Raw genomic sequence first — 23,284 nt, 5'->3', positions numbered from 1 at the left:
TTTCCTGTTATTATTACACACTATTTACAGAACATATACACATAGAACAACTCTACATGTTCACCAACAGAGTTGTGGAGATTACATCTTTCTGAGACAGCTTTAGGCTGTGCACGTCTGACAGGTGCAGTCCGACCTGCATGTGCAAGTAGGCTTACCAGCTCCGGTTACTGTCCCGACCCTCCCGCACGAGCAAGGACTACAGCTGCAGTGCTCCCCGCATGTACATGTAGTGTGGGCCCCGACTGCAGTATCGGTTCGATCTGTCCTGCAACTGTAAAAAATGTGAAAGATTTAAGGAAATATATAGAATCCAAATAATTAGGTTCTGGATGGTGCGATTTCGAATTAAGAAACACAGACATCAATTACAAGTTTACAACCGACGTATTAAGGGGTAAAGACTTTAACAGAGCAGTTTTCGCTTCATGTAGAACACGAACCATATACAGTGTTGTTTTGATTCTATAGTCTGTGCACTGCATGAAGTCAAAACTACTCTGTTATAAACTTTAACAAAGGACCATTAAAACAATGAATATAACAGACCAAAATGAGTAGGCTAAGAAACAAAAAAAAAAGAGGCAAATAAAGAGACCTGCAAGCCACGCCACCAGGGCAAGGGACCGGACATCCGCATCTGTCGTCGCACCGGCGATCAGCCATCTATCTTGATTCTTGAATGACAATAAGCTAAAATTGAAGTGATTTTACTTTTTGGCTTTGCAAAGGATAAGACAAAGAAACAAGTTTTGAGAGCGGTTTGTTTGTTTATTTGAAGAAAGGCCGGAAAGAACACGTGTCAGTGACACGAGTGATCTGTTTATTACGTGTCTGGCCGTTTTCTCTAGCTGCTCCACGTGGAAATTAAAGAACGGGCATGCATACATCTGTTGCGCTATTTAATGGAACAGAAACCATTCTGTTGCGCTATTTACGTGTCTGGCCGTTTTCTCTAGCTGCTCCACGTGAAAATGAAGTCAATTAGCGCTTCACGTGTTCATCGGCCTACAAGCTTCTACACAACACTGGGATAATCTCGAGGTACAATAAGGTATTGTGGAAAATTAAGGCGCCGATGGAGGTAAAAAAAATTATTTGGTTGTTGATAGATAATAAGTTAACTCACACAGGAGATACTTATCTATAGACTATAGGGCATGCATAGTCCCTCACGGCTGTCTTTTGCGCCAATAGTAACATAGAAACGAAGGATCACATACTGTGGAATTGTATTTATGCAAGAATATTCTGGAGAGGATTGTTTGTCAGTCTTAATTTTGTACGGCGAAATGGTGAGAAGATTGTGGATATCTGGTGACAAGGGAGACGAGGGATCTCCAAACTGGAAAAAATAAAATGGAACACGTACGATATGGGCGGCGGAAATTTGGACACTGGGAGAAAGAAACAGGAGAACCTTCACACAGAAGGCTAAGCCGCAGACTACATTGATTCAGGAAACAACATTAGATATCCACAATTGGTCCAATTTTACTTGATTGGGTTCACAGAGGATATGAGCGAGTTCTGTAAATTAGTTATGTTTATGTTCTAGGAGCTATATGTAATTATGAACTGTTGTAAATAACTGTTTTATCAATATAATTGCCATCAACCTAAAAAAAAAAATGAAGTCAATTGGATCAAAATGGCAGAAACCTATCTGAGATCTGACCATCGCAGTTACATCACATCAACGGTCCAGATCTGTTGGTTTTTTTATCCACTTAAATTGTGAGTCCGTATCCCTCAGGTACATGAGGTGCAATTCATACAAGCGGACGTTTCAGATTAATTTCAGTCGAATCAAATATAATTTAATGTCTATAAAAACTAGTGTTCTAAAAAAGAGTCTTAATGGTCGTTTAATTGTTAACAACGGTTAAAATGTTATGCATACACTTAACGGATACTAGTTTGCGGATGAAAACGATTAATTGGTCTTTTTTTTCAGATTAATTGGCTTTTTTTTTTCATTTAATCATTCATTTATTTCTGTTTATTCCAATTTATTTCAGTGAAAATTTACTTTTCAGATTGACTTTTTTTTATGTGATAGTGTGATAATAAATTTTATAAATTATGTACTATAGTTTTATTTGTGCTTTGACATATATTCAATATTATATATATATATAGAGAGAGAGAGATGGGCTATGGTGCATTGCAATGCATGGAGGGGTTTGTGCATTGGACCATAAATCTAAAATTCAAAATTCAAATGACCGATCCAAACCGTTCATCTTGTTCTCCATATTAATATGTGCTTGGAGACCAAATTTTATATTTTTCTGAATTTGTTTACTATTTATTAAGTATTTTACAAAATTGTTGATCCAACAGTGGCTGCTGATTTTACTGTTTTGTTAAGCCACCGTTGGATCAAAAATTTTGTAAAATACTTAATAAATAGTAAAAAAATTCAGACAAATGTAAAATTTGGTCTCCAAGCACATATTAATATGGAGAACAAGATGAACGGTTTGGATCGGCTATTTGGATTTTGAATTTTAGATTTATGGTCCAATGCACAAACCCCTCCATGCATTGCAATGCACCATAGCCCATCTCTCTCTCTCTCTCTCTCTCTCTCTCTCTCTCTCTCTATATATATATATATAGGCTGTGGCTAATTTGCTGTCGGCGGTGCTGCCGCCTTTTTTTTATTTTGTGATGTCCAAACAACAAATCCAAACCGTTAGATGTTTAATCTATATTATAATCTACTTGGAGACCAAATTTTATATTTTTTGGAATTTTTTTACTATTTATTAAGCTGGTTTGAAAACTGCTGATTTCAATGCTGCAGAAATTTACTGAAAATAGCGGTTTTCAAACTAGCTTAATAAATAGTAAAAAAATTCCAAAAAATGTAAAATTTGGTCTCCAAGTAGATTATAATATAGATTAAATATCTAATGGTTTGGATTTGTTGTTTGGACATCACAAAATAAAAAAAAGGGCGGCAGCACCTCCGGCTAAAATGCTGCCGGCAGCAAATTAGCCGGACCCTATATATATATATATTTTTTTTTTACTTACTTTCATTAATTCTTCTATTATTTATATATCATATATTTTTCTTATTAATTACTCATGTAATTTTTTCAATTGGTACGATATATTCATTTATGAAACTAAGTTGTTATCGTAAACTAAATTTAGTGATTTTATGTTGGAATGTTTCATGTCTTTCAAATAATATGTAAAAAGTATTTGAAAAAATTTAATTCTTGAATTTATTTTTTATTAAATAAATGTGTTACTTACACATATAAAGTGCTTATGTATTAAGAAAAAATAAACGCAGTGTCATGTTATAATAATGAAACTAAGTTAAATTAAGTTTATTTAATAAGTTTAATGAGTTAAACAAATTATTTTTAATAAATTATGAGATATATAAATAAATTTAATAAAAACATTAAAATGTCCGCATAATTTCGATTAATCGGCCACATACCGATTAATCGCTTGGCGGGACCACGTCCATCTGACACTCACATACCGTTACTTACAACATTGATTAAAACTATAGGGGTCCGCTTTGAGATTTGTGTCAAGTTAAAAGACTGATCTGGATTTACTTATGGTGATCCGAATTCTTAAATTGCTTCTTCATAAAAGTATACGTCAACACATTACATTGCAAAATTAGTGAGTTAAACGAGCAATCAAAAACTTAGTTAAATTATTCTATTTTGCCTTCTTTAGCAAAAGATCAAAACATTTGAAAAATCATTTGATGTGTGCAAAATAAATTCGTTAAAATTAAAGACTCGAAATTTATGAAATGCTATCAAATATAATTAATCACTTACGAAATATAGAACAAATAATGTACATCAATTTTATCAGTTTGGAAATTGGAAATTTTAGTCGACTGACATATTTTTCTTGCATGTCCAATTAGAAATTCATTAAATTCTATTTGTGGTGCTATGCGATCAAGATGAGACCATTTTTTGTTTATTCTTATGATGTATTTTTAACCGGAAGGAAATTAGAAAATTGAAATTGAAGGAGATGAAAAGTTTTATGTAGTGTAATTTTATTTTATAAAAGACTAAAGAGTATTGATGCATGCATAACAATTTTATAATATTTAATGGATGAACTTATAAATTTTACATTTACAAGGGGCTTACCTTTTTTTTCCATGCTTAAATCCGCCCCTCACTTTCGGGGAAATGGAATACGGATAACATTTTTATTCACCAGGAGGTATTTCATATTTTAAGTTTTATAAGGTTTCGAGTGAGTTTCTTCCAACAAGTGAGGCAGTGGGATTCTTTTATCTATAATAATTATTGAATTCAGGTGTACAAAAATAAAAGAGTACTTCGTTTTCAATAAATCTCAAAAATACATACTATTTGAATTTGAATTATTGAATTCGATCCATAATATTTGATCAGTCTCAATAAATCTGATCTTTCTAAATTTATTCAAAACAATATACTCTTTTTATTTTCTTACAATCTTAATATAATTATTTCTATAGATAGAAAATTTCCGACGCAGAGAGTGAGTGAACCGGCAGGATGCATTTTTTTTTTCATTTTCATCCGATCCCCTCCATTAAGGAATTCAGATCCAACACGGTACCGGACCATGTAAAATGAGATCGAAGACGTATGTTTTATTCTGACGCGAATCTCAAAATAGATTTGATATTATAATAGGCAATTATACGCCGTCCGGTACCGCAGTGAATATCACTACCCGTTGTTATAAAGGAAAATCAAACGGAGCGCCTTCAATTATCTTTCAACGCGCGCGCGCACCCTGCTCGTTAATTCTAGCTATATTATAGATTAGAGAGAGAGAGAGAGAGGGGAGAGAGACTAGAGATGGAGAACAATGCGCTCGTCCCTGGTGAAGAAGCTGAATCACCGATCTCATCTCTCCTCATTGGTACTCTCCGATTATATATCTACATAAGCATTTTTCGAGTTCTTAGATTGTATCCTACGAGCTATGCTTCCGATCTGATTAATAGATCACACGATATCTGAATTTCTTATCACAGCTCTACGCAAATTCTACTGAAATCTCTCTTTCCTTTTTTTCGATTTTGAATTTGTAGATATGAATAATCTGTTCAATTTGTAGTTTAGAATCACTTCGGTATTTCGTACTTGATTGCTAATTTCTCAGATAATCCGATTAATTTTGTCAATAATGATGGATGTGTTATTATTTTTTGTGTTCACAACTGTGGGAAAATTCTATTGCGAATTTGTGATCTCTTATTCTTATCTTTATTTTCTATTTTGAATCTATTATTTTTGAAAATATGTTCTATTTATAGTTTAATCTGAAACTTTGGTAAATCTGAGTAGAGTGATTTTATCAAATCAGATCTGCTCGGAAAGCTATTAAGTGTTTTCCATACTTGATTGCTAATTTTGCTCGGATTATGCAACTAAATATCTGCCAATAATTGTAGATGTGATTGATTTGCTCTGGGGTTTAACTATACTTCGAAACTATTTTTCTTGTTTCGTGTCTCAACATTTTTTGGACTCTAGATACATGGCCAACTGATGTCTTCACTGTCATTTGTGATCGCAGATCTCTTTAAATAAAGGAATACGTTGAATGCCTTCAAATTGTAATATATTCTAAACATCGAAGTCCTTAATTTGTTATTTTGAAATATGGAGGTTCAATTGCTTAATAGCGTGCAGTTTCAACATTCAAATGGATTCTCTGTTTGAATATTCAAAATCTATCTGATTTCCTCCTACTTGTGCATAATTACGATATTATTGAAACATTATGTTAATTTGGATTTTGGACAATAATAGAGTGATATTTATATTCTTTCTCTTATGTGGTGAAACAGATATATCAAATCAGCTTCAGGGTGCAATGCAAAACATGCTTAAGATGACCAGGTTTCTTTTCATCCATATCAAATTTGATATACACTTCTTCAAAAAGATATGTATAAGCTATTCCCTAATAACATTATATCAATAACAATTTGAAGATGGCCGTGGTAGTATTTATTATTTTTACATTGTTGGATGCATGTGATATATTGTGTTCTTAACAGGCTACCAGTGAATTCTGTTAAATATATCAGTATTATCAGAAAACATCGGAATGTATTGTGTAATTATACTGATTCTTTTGAAAAACGTGGAAGCAGTGAAGTGGACCGAAGCATTGCAGAGATAGCAACTGACATGGAGAAATGCAAGGAGAGCGTCTCTGAGAAAGGGAAAATGTTAGAGGAGGACAGGGAGCGATTCCAGAATGCTGCTCTTGCTGTGCTTGAGATGCTTAATGGAAGCGGTGCCACCTAAATCAAGAGTTTGTGGTGAGGTTTAGATAAATAGATGTGACATTTAAAAAAACATGGGGTTTGGCATCTCTTGATTTACTTGAAAACTTCACAGATTTTGATTCCCTGATTGTAGGCATATGGACTTTTGGAAATTATTTTCCTTTACTTTGATTCGGGGTTTTGGAGATGAATTGTGTATCATACCAGACATTGATAAGGCACACAATAAGTTGTAAATGGCCATACTGGTTTCATCACTGTGCCTTTGACCAGTTAATGTCTGCTGAGTTTTTTCAGAATATCTGCCTAAAAATTTACTTAACTGATAATATAAACTGTCTGCCGGAAGTCTTTTATTCAGCTAGAAAACTTTAACAAGTGGTCGAAATATAATTAGAATAATTAAAAACTATACATTGGCATATATGTGGACGAGAAGCGGTCCTATTAAAGCAAAGTGCATGTTTTTGAATTTGTTTGTGTGGCATGATATGGGTAAATGTATGATCAAATTTTGTAGGATATATTGAATTATCTTCTATGGATTAAAAGTAAAAAAAAAACAGAAAATACTATCAATCAATCATAAAAGACCAAAAGCAAGAAGGTCGAGAAACTTTAAAGATGGACAAAAGACAAATCAAAACTCAAAATCAAAGAATGGCAAGTTGCAGACTTGCAACTAGGTGTGTAGACGGGAATCCGTTTCTCGTGCTGTGTTTGTATATTATTCATAAATATACTATCCGTTTTCATAAACAAATTATCTGTGTTTGTATTAGAAAAATAATACGGATAAAAATTTGGTTGTGAATTGTTAAAACAATATATATATCTAGACTATTAGAATATAAAATAAAAGGAGATGCTATAAGTTTCTTAATTGTAAGACGATGTCAAGCTGTCAAATTTGATCATATAACACTGAATGAGTGGTAATCTATTCTTAATAAGATTAGTACTATGGCTTGAAAATGGGAGGCCTCAGAGAAATTCACTGCTAAATCCTTGTATAAATTCATCACTTTTAGTGGGGTAGCACCTATATGATGGTGGAACATACCAATACTTTATAAAATTAGAACATTTATGTGGCTGGCTGCTGAAACAAAATACTGACCAAACAAAATCTTAGTAAGAGAGGATGGGTAGGTTAATACTTGTCAATTCTGTGAGGCAGAGGAAACCGCAACCCGCTTGTTTGTCAAATGTCCTCTTGTATAGCATATTTGGTTTTGGATGGGTCAAACTCAACAAGTATATAAAAATTGGCATACTTTTCGAGATATAGTGGAATTTGCTTGGTCACTTGGGGGAGATAATCAAACTGCTTTCCTGAAAATATTAAGTGCTTTTTGCTAGACAATTTAGAAGCTTAGAAATGAACTATACTTTCAAAATGCCCATAAGAAATCCTTTAGAACCACTATCTTATAATTTCTTTGATCACTTACTGCCTACTGGACATGTATTATCAAGAGTTAGACAAGGGAGCTAGTACCAGCCTGGCTACCAAATGACATTGAGGCTATGTTACCCTGACACTCCTAGGAAGCCATCGTATCCGTGTCCGATACATATCCGACACGTATCCGACACGCCTCCGACACGCGTACGATACGTATCTGACATGCCAGCTGACGTGTCAGGTGAGCTGGCGTGTCCCTACCCGTCTGATACAGTCTCCGACACCTGGTTGACCCCTGCCGATACGGCTTGAAACGTCCGATACGGACTGGACACGGATGGATACGCGCTTGTGTACCGCGAGCCGCGCCCGCACCCGTGGACACCCACCCCACCCTGTGGACCGCAACTGTGTGGTTGACCCTTGCCGATACGGCCCGAAACGTCCGATACGGACTGGACACGAATGGATACGCGCCTGTGTACCACGAGCTGCGCCTGCGCCCGTGGACACCCACCTGCCCCTATGGACCGAAGAAAATAACTTGCTGGCGGTGGGATTCGAACCTTGGACCGGATTCGAACCACTACACCAAACATTCATATATGTTATGTTTTAGTAAGTATAATATTTAATATACTTATATGAAGTCTTTATTTTATGAACAAATTTAATCTAAGTTATAATTATCTAAGAGGAGGGTTCAAATGCACCAATATTTTATGCTCCAAATTCGTTCCAAATTCTGTACCGTTTATTTCATCTCATATGAACGGCTCAGATTTTTCTCCGACTCAGACTTTTTGTTTCCAAAAGCACGCACTCAATCCTCTCCAGTGAATAAAAATAATGACTCCCTCCTCTCCATTTTGTTCTTTCTTCCCCACCCCTCGACCACGAAGCCAAGTTTTACCCTCATTCTCCTTGGGCTCCTTCGCTCTCCTCCGTCGATCCAATGCTTCAACCTCCCTTTCCACTTCTTTTTCATTATCTACAAATTTCTAATTTTGTGCTCCTCCCTTCTCTCCATCTCTCAGAACTAATCATATTTCGGCGTTTGATTGATACTTGAATTTCGTTATCTTGCATATTGAAAGAAATTAAATTGGAACTTAAAGAAAGTAGATTACGTCCGAGAATAAAAATGGTGATGACGAGGGTTCGACGAAGGCTGAAGGCATGGCTGGTTCGCTGGTAGGCATGGCGGAGGGAGCAATTGCAGTGGTGATTTCGTTCACTGGAGAAAATAAAAGTTAATTTCTTCATTGTGAGAAGGAGAACGAGACATGGCTATTTCGTTCACAGGAGAGAATCAGAGGGAATTGGAAGCGACCTCTTAGCACTGGAGAGGAAATACTACCTATTTTGTTTACTGGAGAGGAAAGGAAAGAATTGAGCGTATATTTTTGGAAAGGAAGAGTTATAGGCGGAGAATAATTTGAGCCGTTCATCTAGAATGAAATAAGCGGTTTAGGATTTGGAACGAATTTGGTGCACAAAATATGGAGCAGTTGAACCCTCCTCATTATCTAAATACAATATATAAATTAATAAAAAATAATATATATAATAAACGTGTCGTATCCTAGATTTTTTAAAATTGCCATGTCACTGTACCCGTGTCATATCCGACACGATACCCATACTGTATCCATGCAACATAGCATTGAGGCAATACCATTGCAGGTGTGGCATCCTGAGGACAATCAAATGTTGTTGTACCAGGCTCCAAGTGAGGAAGAAGGGACTTCTGGATTGACTGTTTAATTTCTTTAGATTATGGTCTGTAATAGCATAAGTAATTTCTAGACATTGCTTTTGTTTGCCAAAACTAAATAGGCATCCATCTGATGTATTTTGTGATTTGGACATGTGAACTGATAGAAAGATTGTGTGACTACAAGTCTACAACTCAATCTCTATTTGTGTGTAATTGGTTCTGACATCAAAAAACCTTTAATCCAAAATGTCAAATTGTGAAAATTTCTATTTGCTGTAATATTTTTCAGCACCTTTTAAATAATAAAATTTCCTCCAACACTGCCGTAGTTTGGTACTTGAATTGTAAACCGTAGAAAACAGAAGTAAGAAAAAAAAGGGAAAAAGGAGGATGAAGTATCAGGTAGAAAGGTCCGCTAATATAAAAGGCAACGTAGAGAATATTAGGAAACGATAGAAAATGAGATATATTTTGCCGCTTTAATTATCATCAAGAATATAGATAGAAATATATTTTTGCTCCATAGCCAAGTACCAACAAAAAAGATCAGTACACAAGTTCCCGCTATTTTAATGTAATTATTACAGAACCAATAAAAAACTAAAGCTTGTTTTCTATAACAATGATAGATCATTTATATCACAACACCACCCAAGGAAAATTTGGAAGGCCAAAAAGAAATAATATTAACTCCTCATTTTCAAACAGTTTTAATAAAACAAAGAGCTGAAAACAAGAAGGAAATGTCCTTCACATACACAACCTACACTACTAACAAACCACCAACCCCTCACCAGAGAACAAGAGAAATCATATCATATTAAAGAGAAACATGACACACAGCTTTACAACAAACCTTCAACTTTATATATTCACCATTGCACTTGGCGCGTTTGTCTTCCACAAATAGAAGAATCAAAGAATGCTTCAGAAAACATCTTGAAAATTTAGAATCGTGGAGGGGATCCAGATCCAGAAGCTTTGAAAGGTCCAGTAGAGCCAAAAGGGTCATTATCATCAAACGAATCAAATGTGCGCTTGTGACCAAAATCTGTAGTGCTTCTCATAGAGTCGAACCGAGACAGTGTGTCCCCCTTGGAGCTGGCCATCGAGTCAAACCTTGAAAAACGATTACTATCCTGTGGGAAGAACCCACTGTCTTCAGTCTTGAATGAGTCAAATTTGCCATAGTTAAAGGATGAGTTATCATTAAATTTGGGTGAAAAACCGGAAGCACTGAAAGCAGGAGAGCTCGGAACAGAGTCGTCAAAGAATGAGCTCTTCTTCTTGCCATAGACACTAGAGGCACTTGGCGAGTCTGTGCGGATTGGATTCAGCCCGAAATCATCTCCTGAGGTGAAGAAAGAGTTCCTTTGAGTGTCAGTATCCTGCATTGGAGGGTACAAAGAAATCTAGTTAACTCTGAGTGCCATATATTTATTCCCTTTTTATATCATTTATTTAGTTCCTAAAATACAAGATATCATTTTTAGAGATGGTATAGTGAAGTTGGAAGAAGTGAACATGCCATGGTATTTGCGCCCCACACCGAGTCAGTATCTGTATCATCAAAATTCCATGAAGGTCCATCTGCAAACTTGTCTCCAAAAACGCTAGATTCAGCACCATCACGATCACTACCGAAATAGTAAAAATAAGTCAGTGAAGCCTTATTAATACGAAATAGAGAGAAACAAATAAATTAAAAAAAAAAAAAATCCAATTTGACCAATGTTCCCTGTACCCAATACAGCACATGCCAGCCTTGCCACATCTATTTGAGGCTAATGCTGGGTAAAACTCTTGCCAATGTCACTTCGTATATTGGTGGATCAAGTGTTAAACAGTACCAGGACCGAAAAAATAACTGGCTCAAGCACTGATTATGCCCCTCATTCTCCTTTGGGATTCCCAAGTCCACACAAATATGTACAGAAAAGGAGAGGAAAAATAAAAGATAATAAAAAAAGAAAGAAAAAGAACTACCATAAAATACTCATAAGTTGCAATAACCTTAAAATGAAGACCAAGTACACAGTACCTGAGATCATCCTTTATTCGAGGGGATGAGACAAACGGGCTTTCAAATGTGCTTCTTCCACCAGGGCTAGCCAAAGACTCTTCGCTTTGATCATAGTTCAATTCAGAGTCAGTCACACTGAAAGTCCTGTTCTTATGATGGCCGTTTGAAGAGGAAGCAACTGGAGAAAAGCCGTCAGCCAATGAATCGTCATCGTTCCAAAGAGAAGGGGTCTTGTTCTCAGAAGGAGCCACGTGCTCCACCTCTGTGGTGTTGGGCTTTACGACCATAAAACCTAAAAATTTGCAAAAAAGAATTGTCCTAATAGGCCAATACTGCTTTTCTCTAGGCTGTTTATGTATTAAGGTTAGCATTAAAAGCCAACTAATTGCAGTGTAAAATGGAGGCCAACTAATGTTGAAAATATTTCTGAAAGCTTCTATTTAAAGAATAACTAATTTTTTGAAAGATCGGTCCAATATTGATTACAAGGAGAAGTTTAGGTTTCAACGTAGATTTTCATCAACATATTTTATGATTTGTCCTGGTCAACTCATGATTCAGTTTCATACTGGCTACAAAGATATAATATCATCTGAGTTCCCAGCTCCATCTCCTTTTTTGAGCCTCCTAATAATTTATTGTTATAAACTTATAACTGTGTGATTTGATAGTATAATTAAGACTCGTGGTATAATAATGGGTTAAATACTATTGAAACTACATTGAATAGCTTCCACCATAGCCATCATAGTCTCGCTATAGCCTCGACTGCACCTCTCCGCTACAGACCACTAGCGCTATTTGTAACACAGGGTTGGGTCACCAACATTTAAATAATACTTTAAATTGATCAGACCCAACCCGACTTGCACCTGACAGGTAACAGGTCAATTCGACCTGATCTATATGGTTCACGAAGTTCATAGTTTACTTGTTTTATTCACTACTTTTTTATAATCACTGTTTTTTTACAAAGAGGAGGGGTCGAATTGGTAGTCGCATTTGATAGTTCTTTCAAATTATCTTTTATTTCCTTGTTTCCAGCCTAACTCAGATCCTGACCACAGGGCCCAGTGGGAACAGATGGATCTGGTTGAGTCAAGACCTGTTCACCCGGACCTGACCTGTAAAGGGTCAGATAAGGTGGGCCTAAACCAGAATAACCAACCCATTAGGTCCGGTTGGGTTCATGGTTGCCACCCTCTGGGAAGTACATTGTGGCACAACTTTCAGTAATAAATTTACAGAATAAAAATCACCTTCATCCTCAAATTTATCCCAATCTTCATCCCAGTCAATTGCACCCTCTGGGGCACCAGGTTCCCAGCCTAAAAAAAGAAACAACAAGCAAAAGTTACTTGGGAAATACATAACTGATTATAAAAGCAGAGAAATAAAATGCGGTGATTGCAACAATATGCAAGCCAAGATATGCCAGATAATACCAAAAGGCAGCTCAATTGAAGCAGATTGATTTACACTCAGCCCAAAATGCTTGCACCGTTCAGCCAGAGCCCTCTCAAGCTCCTCCAGTTGATATTGGATTCGATCAGCACGAACCTATTATTATAACAAATGAATAAAGGAAAAGATATTACAGAATACAAATGTGCAATCTTAAATATTGAAAACTAGTTGGCCACATTGTACTATTAAAAAAATTGACGCAATCCTAAATATTGAAAACCAGTTGGCCACACTGTGTTATTACAAAGAATTGAGGACTAAACATTAAGTTGTAGCAAAACTAACCCCTTAAATCATCTCATAATAGCAGATGTGACAACAATGCAGCAGTACAATACTAGTCCGGTCTGGTAGCAGTACGAAATACAAAAGAGCAGAGTTTTACCTGAAGCAATCCATCAGCACTTCCACCTTGTTCCATTTTAGCAATTGCATTTTGCAGCTCAGTTTTTCTTTCCTGTTAAAATAATTGTGAAACCTAAGATGAAATGGAGCGGCAATAAACACTTTTACTAGAGCAACTTGTTTTAGAGAGAAATGAACTAACATGAACATCACGAATTGCAGCCTCCTCCACTGCCAGCTTAGATGCTATCTCCCCTACTTGCTTATATTTCTCTTCATACTTCTTGGCTATTGATTCAACCTTAGGTACATACATAAGCCGGGTTAGAAAGAATCTTAAAACAAATGGAATTTATAACAACAATAGGTAAACTGAAGATCTCAGAGAGCAACACCTTACAGGTTCAGTATTGGCCAGAACAACGACCAAGCAAATTGGTAAAAGTTTGGATTTGATTGTTAATTTGGCTGGGAAAATGCTGTTTAAGCCCCAATTAAAACCCAAAGTCATCAAAATGCTCTTATATCAATTAAAATTCCAACCAAGTGCTTACTAGGCAATTTTCTTAATCACCAACTTCAAATTAGGATATCCAAATCTCATATTTAGTTACAAAGTTTATAACCCGACAGGGACACTGCTCTTTTCATTTACGAAACAATATACTAAAAGTCATATTCCACGAGACATATGAAACCATAACATTACCTCACGTTTGTCTGATGATGCTCTTTCAGTAATTTCATTAAGCCTGTTGTCGCAGCGACTTTTGTAAAGAACCTTCAGCAAAAATAAAAGAACCAGAATTATACTCATAAGCACGAAACAAACACAAAATTTCCAATTTAAGATCAAATAAGCAAATACATTCTAAAAAAATATACAAAGGCAAGTGAAAAGAGTGCTTACAAGCTCTTGCATCATAGTACGATAATACTCTATCTTCTCTTTTGAATCAAGGATCAGCTTTTCTGCAGCCTAAATTTAGCACCAAAAGTGTTGATACTTTTCATTAAGAACGTTTAACATGACAAAGCACCAAACACAAATGAAACCCTTAACGTGACTGTTAAAGGTCACGGATAGTAGGAAATATTATCACTTCAAGAAACTGATAAATTTGTAATAGTAAGATAATGCAAGTCATGTTAACATACAGACATTATAGTATTTATATAAGGGTTTAAATTGCCAGGATGAAAACCCAGTAAGGCCATATAGCAACTACTAAAGGCTGCTCTGGTACTTGAATGTGATCTCCAATATCATGTCCACACCAGATTCTTACAGGACAGGTCCAACGCTTTCAGAACAGTAGTTTAGTTTTTTAATTGGGATACTACAATCTATCTAGTTCTCTAGTTATCTTACATTCTGGAACTCTGTCATATTTGCTGCTTGTGATCAGCTCTATCTTGCGATTTCTGTTGTGTTGGTTATACCATCTCTGTTATCGTATTAGTGGGTTTTTTGCTTAGTTGACAGGGCCGATATTAGCATATCTCTGCTAAAGACTCTATTATGTTTCTGTAATCTAAGTTTCTGCAATGAAACGGGCTTATAGCCTCATTTCCAAAAAAAAAAAAAAAAATTGGGATACTACAATTATTGTTAAATTGCTTTAGCAAGGCTTAATATCCTTATACATGTTCCAACCAGCAAGTAATTACAAGCAATAGGTAAAAGGTGTTGCTTTGTCATATAGCAGACGTACTGTAGCACTCTTGGATCATAGTCATCACATAGCCAGTGAAAGAAAACATACCTTTCTGTCAGCAGCCACCGCATCCTGAGCTTCTGGTGCTATGGCAACAGGTGCATCCCTACTGACAGCAGTGTGATTATTATCCACAGCAGGCATGCTTAGCTTTCCATGACCTGCTTTCATATGAGGATGCATGTGCCCAGGAATTGGGGGCCTCATGGTCCCCATACCCGGGACCACAACTGCTCCTGGAGCTCTATTTGTCATCGCTGATCAGAAAAGAAAAATATTTTAAGTTATATGACTGTACTAAGAAATATGACACTTGATTTAGTGGGGGTGTTAAGATTTGCAACTTAAAGAGGTCAAATGTCAAAATTGCAATTTTTGTTGGCAAACGATACAAGGACATTCCATACAGAGTACCCGCAAGATCAATTTAACAGGTGATATTCTCAGATCATTGGTTATTTTTTCACAAGTTAGAAGAGCAGAGTGATTACCGGGATTTTGTTGCCAAGTGGGGCCTGCATATGCTGCTGCAGGTAAGCCAGTGGCCTGGAGCAGTGCTTCATCATATCTGAGTGAATCAGGGAGTGATTTCGGCAAAGTAGACCCTTGCCGGTGTCTCTCCATCAGATAAAGTGCAATGCAAAACTCTCTGAGACTAAGCATACCATCACTATCCTGGTCTGACAAGTCCCACACCTGTTTTAATATTTCTGTCCATTACCAAAAAGGTAAAATTAGAAGAGAATGATCAATATGTCATTTTGGCCAAATTAAGTATCTATTAGTGAAGCTTAAATTTCAGTTTTTCCTGCTAAGCTCAATGATCAGCCAGTTTTTGTTTGTAATAGTCCCAACTCCTCACTCAGAGAATGCTACCATGGCAAGGTACTGCCGACTGAAATATTGCAGTTATTAAAACTACAACCAAGCCCCTTGAGTAATCCTCAACTGTGCAATTATAATTTAAGCCCAACTATGCAAATGAGTCTCGAGCACACTTTTGACTCTACTATTTCAAAAGTCAAAGTTTGGCAAGCCCATACAACAGTACAAAGTGAAGCAGACTTCACTATATCAGTTCTGAAATCTGAAATTCACTTGTGTCTCTAAACTAAGAAACCATATGATACTCGGTTATTTGATAAACTATAGTTTTTGTTTAGATGAAAGCTGCAGCACGGGATTCAAGAGTGCTACAGAAAAATGCATGGTACACTAAGAAACTGTGCACCTCTAGGTAGCTTCCAGCTAAGAAACAAATTGCGAGCCTCCATGCCAGTGATCCTCCCATCTCTATCCTTGTCCACTTCATGAAACACCTTAGTGTACTTATTCACATCAGATTTAGTCATTTTTGGCCACTGGGGTTGTGGCTGTCCTGAGCCTGAACCAAAAACTCCAGCACCAGCACTTGCTTGTGCCTGGGTCTGTTGAACCTGGTTACTACTGGTACCACCTGAGGTTGCAACCTGAGTAGACCTCAAAGGGTCAAGTTGAGAGAAACTAATTTGAGGAGATGAACTTCGTGCAGTCGTGGTTCCACTCAACGCACTTGACTTTTGCTGGAATGAGTCATTCCCAAATCCCGAGGTAGACAAAGGGAGGCCATTTTGAGACAGAGCCGGTTGCATTGGTTGTGTCAATGAAGAGAAGAATGGGTCCTGCGGCTTTGGAGGGATAGAAGAGGCAGTAGTTGGTTGTACTTGCGGTCTTGGAGCTGTGCCCATTGTATTAGAAAGTGATGATAGACCGAAGACATCTGTGCTGCTATTTGATGGAGTTGATGGCCTCGGTTGAACCCCCCCTGTTTTGTTACCAAGCCAATCCACTGATAGTTCCATTGTACCTGAGGTCACAGGCCGTGGGCCAGGCACAGTGCTTACTCCAGCCAATCCTTGGGTGGCACCGAGCGCTTGAAGTGGGGAGGGAGAAGGACTTGGAGGACGTGGGCCCAATCCTTGGGAGACACCAAGTGCTTGAAGTGGAGATGCAGAAGAAGCCGGAACAGAAGCACCAAATCCTGGCCTGAAACCTGCTGCCTGAAGTGAGGATGGAGAAGAACCCTGCACAGCAGACAATCCTGCATTGACACCTGGTGCTTGAAGCGGCGATGGAGAAGGAACTGAAGTAGCCTGAGGTGGTCTCATCAGACCCAAATTTGGAGCTGTCACTTGTGGGGACCGTGCTCCCGTATATTGGGTCGGGGTTGATGCACTCATGTGACTAGAAGGTGGGATGGCAGGGTTGGCACCTTGAGGCATAGCAGAGGGGCTGGGGGTTACTTGTGGCGCAGGTGTGGGCCCTACAGACTTCATCTGTGGAGCAGGAATTTTAGCTGCTGCTGGGCCATAGAGAGCAGATTTTACAATCTCAGTCGTTAAGGCACGCCCACTTTGTGCCACAGTAACCAGTCTCAGGGCATTGAAAAATTCTGGGCGGCCAAGGAAGCCAGTTTTGTTCTGATCAGCATACATCCAGATCTGTAAATAAAAATATAATGTAACACCAGTTATGATCTTAGAAATGGTACATATTATTGATTTTGTACCACCTCGGTTTACCTTTTCTCCTCCACATTATACAGATGAAACAAAAGGAAAACTATACAAGCATGCATAATCACTAGCAACAAGCAAAAACTTGGAAGTGATCTTTTCAAGTTAGCAAAAAGACCAATGCCCAAAACAGTTCCATCTGAAATCAGAACTAGCACTTGCGCTTTCTTTTAAACCCCCTGCCCATTTCTAATTTCAGTTTAGTTAAGCTCCTAATTAGTAGTCAAAGTTCAATTAGAACAAAAAATACGGAACCGGAAAACAAACAACCAAAGGTACCTGCGCAAGCACTTGCTGGGGCAAGCCGGATCCTTGAAAAAAAGCAACAGCCTCTTGTCCGCTGATCTTCCCATCCTGATTCAAATCTGCTTTCTTGAAGTAATTCTCGAAAGCCTCCATGCTCGAATTATTCGAAAAAACGGCAAAGTAGGATAAAGATCTCGTGAAATAACGTCAATGAATTGATTCGTCCCTGGATCTGAATCTGAAGAGATGAGGTGCGCCGATCCCGTTGATGAGACGGGAGGGGGAGTTGGTACCACTGTCTCGATGCGAATGGGGCGACGGAGAGAGCAAGTAGACCAAAATCCAAATGGGTAACCTGGTAAGTGGCTGAATTCGTATCCCCTCAGGTTACCTGACTGAGTAGAATTGAATCGGACGGTCCAAAATGGATTGGCACGCCTCTCAAAGCACAAATAATCCTGCCCCATCTGTCATCCCGAATCCCGACGGATGATAGTAAATCTGACCCGTTCGTTTCAATTGTCTTGATCAGGTACCTGGGAGGATACGGATCCAAGTGGTAGATGGTTCTGTTAATCTGTTTACCCCCGGTGGAACTGCTTTTCTAGAAATTTACTCTGTCAGGACTAGGGGTGGCAACGAACCGAACCGAACCGAACCGAACTTATTTTTGAATTAATTTTGAACCGAATCTGATTTGATTCGTTTAGAACCAAACTCATTTCGAACTACACATTTTTCGAATCGAACCCGAATCAAATCACGAACTAAATTATTTTTTAGCAGTCCTAGTTATACCGGTAGTTTATACATTAATTTTTTCTCGCGGGACAATTCACATGGCTTCCTTTTACCAGTATGAACTATGAAATGAGTGTTTTTAAGTTGAAAAATTGTTCATGAAAAAATACATCAGAGACGGCTTTCCTGGTATGAACTATGAGAGATGACCGAAGAGAGAGGAGAGACAGTCATCTAGTCCGGAGAGAGGAGTGACAGCCGGAGAGACAGCCAGTCGCCGAGAGCGTCAGCTAGATTTTAGAGCTAGAGAGAGAGTGAGTTAGGGAGAGGTGGAGAGAGAACTAGGTTATTGAGATTTGAGAGCGAGGGAGTGTCGGCTGAGTTAAATTATGACTCTCTATCTTGGATTTTAATTTCATCAGGTAAATGGACGGCCGATGTTATTATGAGATTCGGACCATAAAAATGATCGAACCCATTTCGATCGAACCAGACTAGGTTTGGGTTTGGTTTGAATTAATTCCGAACCGAACCTGGTTTGGTTCGTTTCAATTCGAACCCATTTCGAATCGAATTAAACTCGAATCAAATCCGAATCGAATCACGAACCTCGAATTTTTTTGCCAGCCCTAGTCAGGACAGCAGGAAAATTGACACAGATAGTTTTACTTTACCGGAATTGATTTTTTTTTTCTAGCGTTGGGCACTTATTTTCTAGGAAAATGTTGTTTTGTTGTCCTAAATCCTAATCTATTTTTTATGCCGTACTGGTACTCTCGGAGAAAAAAAAAAATTCATTTCATTAGAAAAGAACCAAGTAGGATTGATTTTAAATTGAAATTATTTGACATGCTATAAGTTCTGGAGGAAAATTTTCTGTCAATTTTCTATTTTAATAATTTTACAACGGTCCTTAAAATAATAAAACTTTATACGTATTCCAATTTGGTCCTTAAACTTCTAAATGATTGTCATTATAGTCCTTGAACTTTCACACTTTTTTCTTAGACATGCCATCTGATTAAAGTGGCGACGTTATCATTATTTGAGTGTTGGCATCGAATTCTACTTAGCCTTAGGGCGTGTTTCACAAAATCTCCGTGTAAAGGAAAGGAACAGAAGGAGAAGGAAGGGATCGGCAACTATTTATTCTGTCTACACTCTGATTCGAAGATGAAAAAATTCAGAGCTTTTCTACAGCAAGTTTTCTCTCTCTCCTCCGCTCCTCTTCGCTTCTTCTCTGATTTTTTTTCTTTTGGAGCAAGGTAATGACCTCGGTCAGATCCGATCTGATCGCTCTTCACCTCCTCTCCCTTCCCTTTATTCTCTTCTCCTTCTCTGAAGCACAGTCTTTAGAAAACGAAAACAACATAGAGCAAATTAGAAACTTCAACTTTTAAGTAATTTGGGGACCATTGTATATTTGGATTTTTTTTTTATTTAGAATTAATGGAAAATGTTTCGTTGAAACAAGCCTTGGATGACATGATTTTCTGTAACTAGCCTCCACCGATCCCTAGGATCGGTGGAGCAAAAAAAATCAAAACTACACCGGTCCTAGGGACCGGTGGAGCCTATTTTGTGTCTGCCACACCGATTACACGCAGGACTACACCAAAACAAACCTGCACCGATCCTGTGGATCGGTGTAGCTTAAAAATTAGTCCACCAGTCCTGTAGATCGGTGTAGGTTCACACTTTACCATTTAACCAGCCGCACCCTTCTTCTTCTCTTCCCGATCTCCATTTTTCTTTCTTCTTCCTTCTATTTTTTTTCTTATTTTGTTTTTTTCAGATTCAATAGAGGAGTTGTCATATGAACAGATCGCCATCACCATTGTTCAGCATCCTCTTCTGATTATTATTGTGAATTTTTTTTACTCATATGCTTATATTTAGTGTTATAAAATTGAAAAATATTTAGAGTTTGATTTAGTGTTTATTTTTTACTCATATGTTTATATTTTAGTTTTTTTTACTCATATGTTTATATTTTGAGTTTTTTTACTCCTATATTTATATTTAGTTTATTTTTTACTCATATGTTTATATTTATTGTTTTTCTGTACTCATATATTATGTAGTGTTTTTTTATATGTTTATATATTTAGTGTGTTTTTTTACTCATATGTTTATTTAGTATTTTTTTTTACTCATATGTTTATTAATTTAGTGTTTGATTTTTGTTCAGCAAAATGTCACTGCTATTGATCAATGTGTATTATGGTGGTAACCTCCAAAGCACTTCAATAGGTGTTGGTTATGACATAGGGGCTGCATTTACCTTTACTGTATCTGATTCTACCAGTTTTGCTATTATAAGACGGCAAATAAACGTTGGCCTTGAATTGCTTCCGAGTCGAGTCAAATTGACAATCAGGGTACGTATGAACACAGCACCGCCCGGATCGTACCATTTCTCACTATTTCGGATAGAAAATGAGAAAACTTGGGATGTCATTAAACAAACTGCAGCTCAAGTGGCTGGATTTAAGGTTATAGAATTGGTAGCTGAGGCGCACCAGGCTAGAAACCAAACCAGTTATGATCCGTGTCCAGATAGTTTGCCTGGAGGTAGTAACACACCGTCGGTTCAGACCGGCTTTGATCCTAACTCGGGCAGTGTACCTGTACCCACCTACACACCTCTGGTTCAGGCCGGTGACGACCTTTGTGAGCAATCAGATGAAGACACAGAATCTGATAGAAGTTCTTTTGATGATGATGATTCGGATGAAGAATGGAATGCAGATATGGATGAAGCGGAGGCTGAAATGAACGACCGAGAAATATTGAAGGATTGACACAACTCAATCCCATTCCTCAATCGAGGACCTAAGCATCCATGTTCCTCATTCCACGATGAATTGCCAATGCCATACGCGGATCATGCATTTTTTGCAAACCCCCCCAGGTTAGATGAAAAAATTGCTGAAGGTCAAATGTTTGAATCCAAAGCCAAACTAATATCAGAACTTGCTGATTTTCACCTACCAAGAAACACAGAGTTAGATGTGCTAAACAGCAACAGAACAAAGTATAGAGTTAAATGTAAATCTTCTAAATGCAAATGGAAGCTGTATGCAATTGTAGTACCAACAGGTGCATGGACAATTTTCACCAACCTGTTTATCCACACATGTTTTGGCAGTGCTGAAAGGTTGGATAGTCATCAAATGACTTCTAGAGTAATTGCTGATATTATTAAACCGGCTTTGAAAGATGATCTGGAGTTAAGCATTAAAATGGTCAAGCATCTGGTTAAAGTTAAATTTGGGACAGTAGTGCCCTCGTATAACAAGTTGTGGAGAGGTAGAGAACTTGCAATTGCGGACTTGTTTGGGAGTTGGGAGAAGTCTTACGAGGTGCTGCCATCGTTTTTGGCTGCCATCAAAGCGTCTAATCCAGGTACACAGTACCTACTAGAAAGTGAACCATCAACCAAGTTTAATATCAATATTTTCAACTGGGTTGCATGGGCATTTGGGCCATGCATTGAGGCATGGCCTCATCTTCGACCCGTTATCAGTGTTGATGCTGGGTTCTTATCCGGAAGGTATAAGGAACGTACGCCATTGTTGCAACATCTTCTGTCCGCGGGGGAGGCTGACGTCGTAGAGCTTCCGGATTGTTATCTGATAGATACACTGATCTCATACCACGCGCGTTGAACCAATGCATGTACATATGATGCCTCCCCATGTCATATGGTCTCCGCTCTCTAATTAGTATTGCAGGCTTCTCGATGAACTCACTATGAGTAATCTTCCAACAACCATCCCTTGTTGCATTGCCATCGTGATGCCACGCCTCTCTTAAATAACTGATCTCATCCCATGGTAGAGGAGGAGGAGGCGGGATCTCTTGGTACTTACCAAACTGGCGCATGACCCTATCCGCATGCTGATACTCTACCATCCAGAAATGGATCACGTAACCGCAGCTCATCCAATACCTCTTTTGTCCTCGAACATGTCCAGGTAACTGATCATAGTAATCAACGTATGGTCGCCAGTTAACTGTCTCATCAGCTAGTCTGTCGAAGCTATCTCTATATGTGGCTGTACCACCTGTCAAAAAAAATATAAATTTTAAAAAACAATTATAAATCTATCGAATTCATCTCGAATTATAAATCTTTATACCTAAGTGAGGGTTGCGTTTCCACAAATGTCGAGTGGTCCACTTCACACCGAAAGCATTTCTCGTATCCTCATCTGCACCACCGAAGGGAGGTGGCTCGTCTCGGGGAATAGGCCGACCAATAGTAAATCGAGTCCATGACCAAATCTGTAACAACAACATCGGACCCGCTATCGTGTCTACTCCTGCAAGACAAGCACGCGACAACTCTCGATAGAGATGTGCGAGTACGGCACCTCCCCAATTGTATTCTTATGGAGTCTCTAGATCATTGATGAATTGCAAGTACATCGCAGGGACTCCATCCGTACTAGAATCCGGAAACATAACTGACCCGAATAAATCCATACAAAAACCTCGGGTGTACTGTGCAACTCTCTTATCACTGTGCCAATCTTGTAAGGGTTCACTAAATTTGGCCCGCACCCATTTCAGTCTAATCGCATGAGCAGAGACGGACAATCGTTCTTTCGATGTGTTAGGATTATAAATCTTATATTTATATGACATTGTCTCAATGAGGTTATCATAAAAAAGAGCCGGATCAGCCCCTAGATCACACTCTAAGTATGAGTTCCAATCAGTATCGCTGGTGCCAGTAATCGGGTCACCTACAA

At 37.9% G+C, this 23,284-nt stretch overlaps 3 protein-coding genes across 3 annotated transcripts; 1 reads left to right on the top strand and 2 right to left on the bottom strand.

The window, feature by feature from the left end:
• The first annotated feature begins 4,748 nt into the window (after window positions 1–4,748).
• Window positions 4,749–6,597, top strand: LOC144551952 (polyamine-modulated factor 1-binding protein). Its single transcript, XM_078300063.1, has 3 exons — window positions 4,749–4,920; window positions 5,855–5,906; window positions 6,164–6,597. Exons 1-3 carry the CDS (start codon window positions 4,857–4,859, stop codon window positions 6,318–6,320), a joined length of 273 nt encoding a protein of 90 aa, XP_078156189.1. The 5' UTR covers window positions 4,749–4,856; the 3' UTR covers window positions 6,321–6,597.
• Window positions 6,598–10,026: 3,429 nt separating this feature from the next.
• LOC144551456 (uncharacterized) lies at window positions 10,027–18,131 on the bottom strand. Its single transcript, XM_078299414.1, has 13 exons — window positions 17,817–18,131; window positions 16,214–17,462; window positions 15,474–15,692; window positions 15,031–15,239; window positions 14,175–14,243; window positions 13,974–14,045; window positions 13,467–13,565; window positions 13,305–13,376; window positions 12,898–13,012; window positions 12,712–12,780; window positions 11,471–11,744; window positions 10,958–11,066; window positions 10,027–10,817 (listed from the first exon to the last, which is right to left on the bottom strand). Exons 1-13 carry the CDS (start codon window positions 17,934–17,936, stop codon window positions 10,377–10,379), a joined length of 3,117 nt encoding a protein of 1,038 aa, XP_078155540.1. The 5' UTR covers window positions 17,937–18,131; the 3' UTR covers window positions 10,027–10,376.
• Window positions 18,132–22,049: 3,918 nt separating this feature from the next.
• LOC144551400 (serine/threonine-protein phosphatase 7 long form homolog) lies at window positions 22,050–22,964 on the bottom strand. Its single transcript, XM_078299345.1, has 2 exons — window positions 22,670–22,964; window positions 22,050–22,594 (listed from the first exon to the last, which is right to left on the bottom strand). The coding sequence occupies exons 1-2, from the start codon at window positions 22,827–22,829 to the stop codon at window positions 22,050–22,052; spliced, it is 705 nt and encodes a 234-aa protein (XP_078155471.1). The 5' UTR covers window positions 22,830–22,964.
• Window positions 22,965–23,284: the final 320 nt, after the last annotated feature.

Source organism: Carex rostrata, chromosome 3 (genome assembly GCF_964058835.1).
Source record: "Carex rostrata chromosome 3, lpCarRost1.2, whole genome shotgun sequence".
NCBI classification, from domain to species: domain Eukaryota; kingdom Viridiplantae; phylum Streptophyta; class Magnoliopsida; order Poales; family Cyperaceae; genus Carex; species Carex rostrata.
This window is presented reverse-complemented; position numbering and strand designations above follow the sequence as displayed.

Coding starts and splice junctions, on each gene's coding strand:
- LOC144551952 (XM_078300063.1), top strand. CDS start 4,857: ATGGAGAACAATGCGCTCGTCCCTGGTGAAGAAGCTGAATCACCGATC. Junction 4,921..5,854: donor GATCTCATCTCTCCTCATTG/GTACTCTCCGAT, acceptor GTGGTGAAACAG/ATATATCAAATCAGCTTCAG. Junction 5,907..6,163: donor AACATGCTTAAGATGACCAG/GTTTCTTTTCAT, acceptor ACGTGGAAGCAG/TGAAGTGGACCGAAGCATTG.
- LOC144551400 (XM_078299345.1), bottom strand. CDS start 22,829: ATGTTGTTGTTACAGATTTGGTCATGGACTCGATTTACTATTGGTCGG. Junction 22,595..22,669: donor GAAACGCAACCCTCACTTAG/GTATAAAGATTT, acceptor TTTTTTTGACAG/GTGGTACAGCCACATATAGA.
- LOC144551456 (XM_078299414.1), bottom strand. CDS start 17,936: ATGGAGGCTTTCGAGAATTACTTCAAGAAAGCAGATTTGAATCAGGAT. Junction 17,463..17,816: donor CCCAGCAAGTGCTTGCGCAG/GTACCTTTGGTT, acceptor TTTTATTTACAG/ATCTGGATGTATGCTGATCA. Junction 15,240..15,473: donor CACTTGGCAACAAAATCCCG/GTAATCACTCTG, acceptor TTTTCTGATCAG/CGATGACAAATAGAGCTCCA.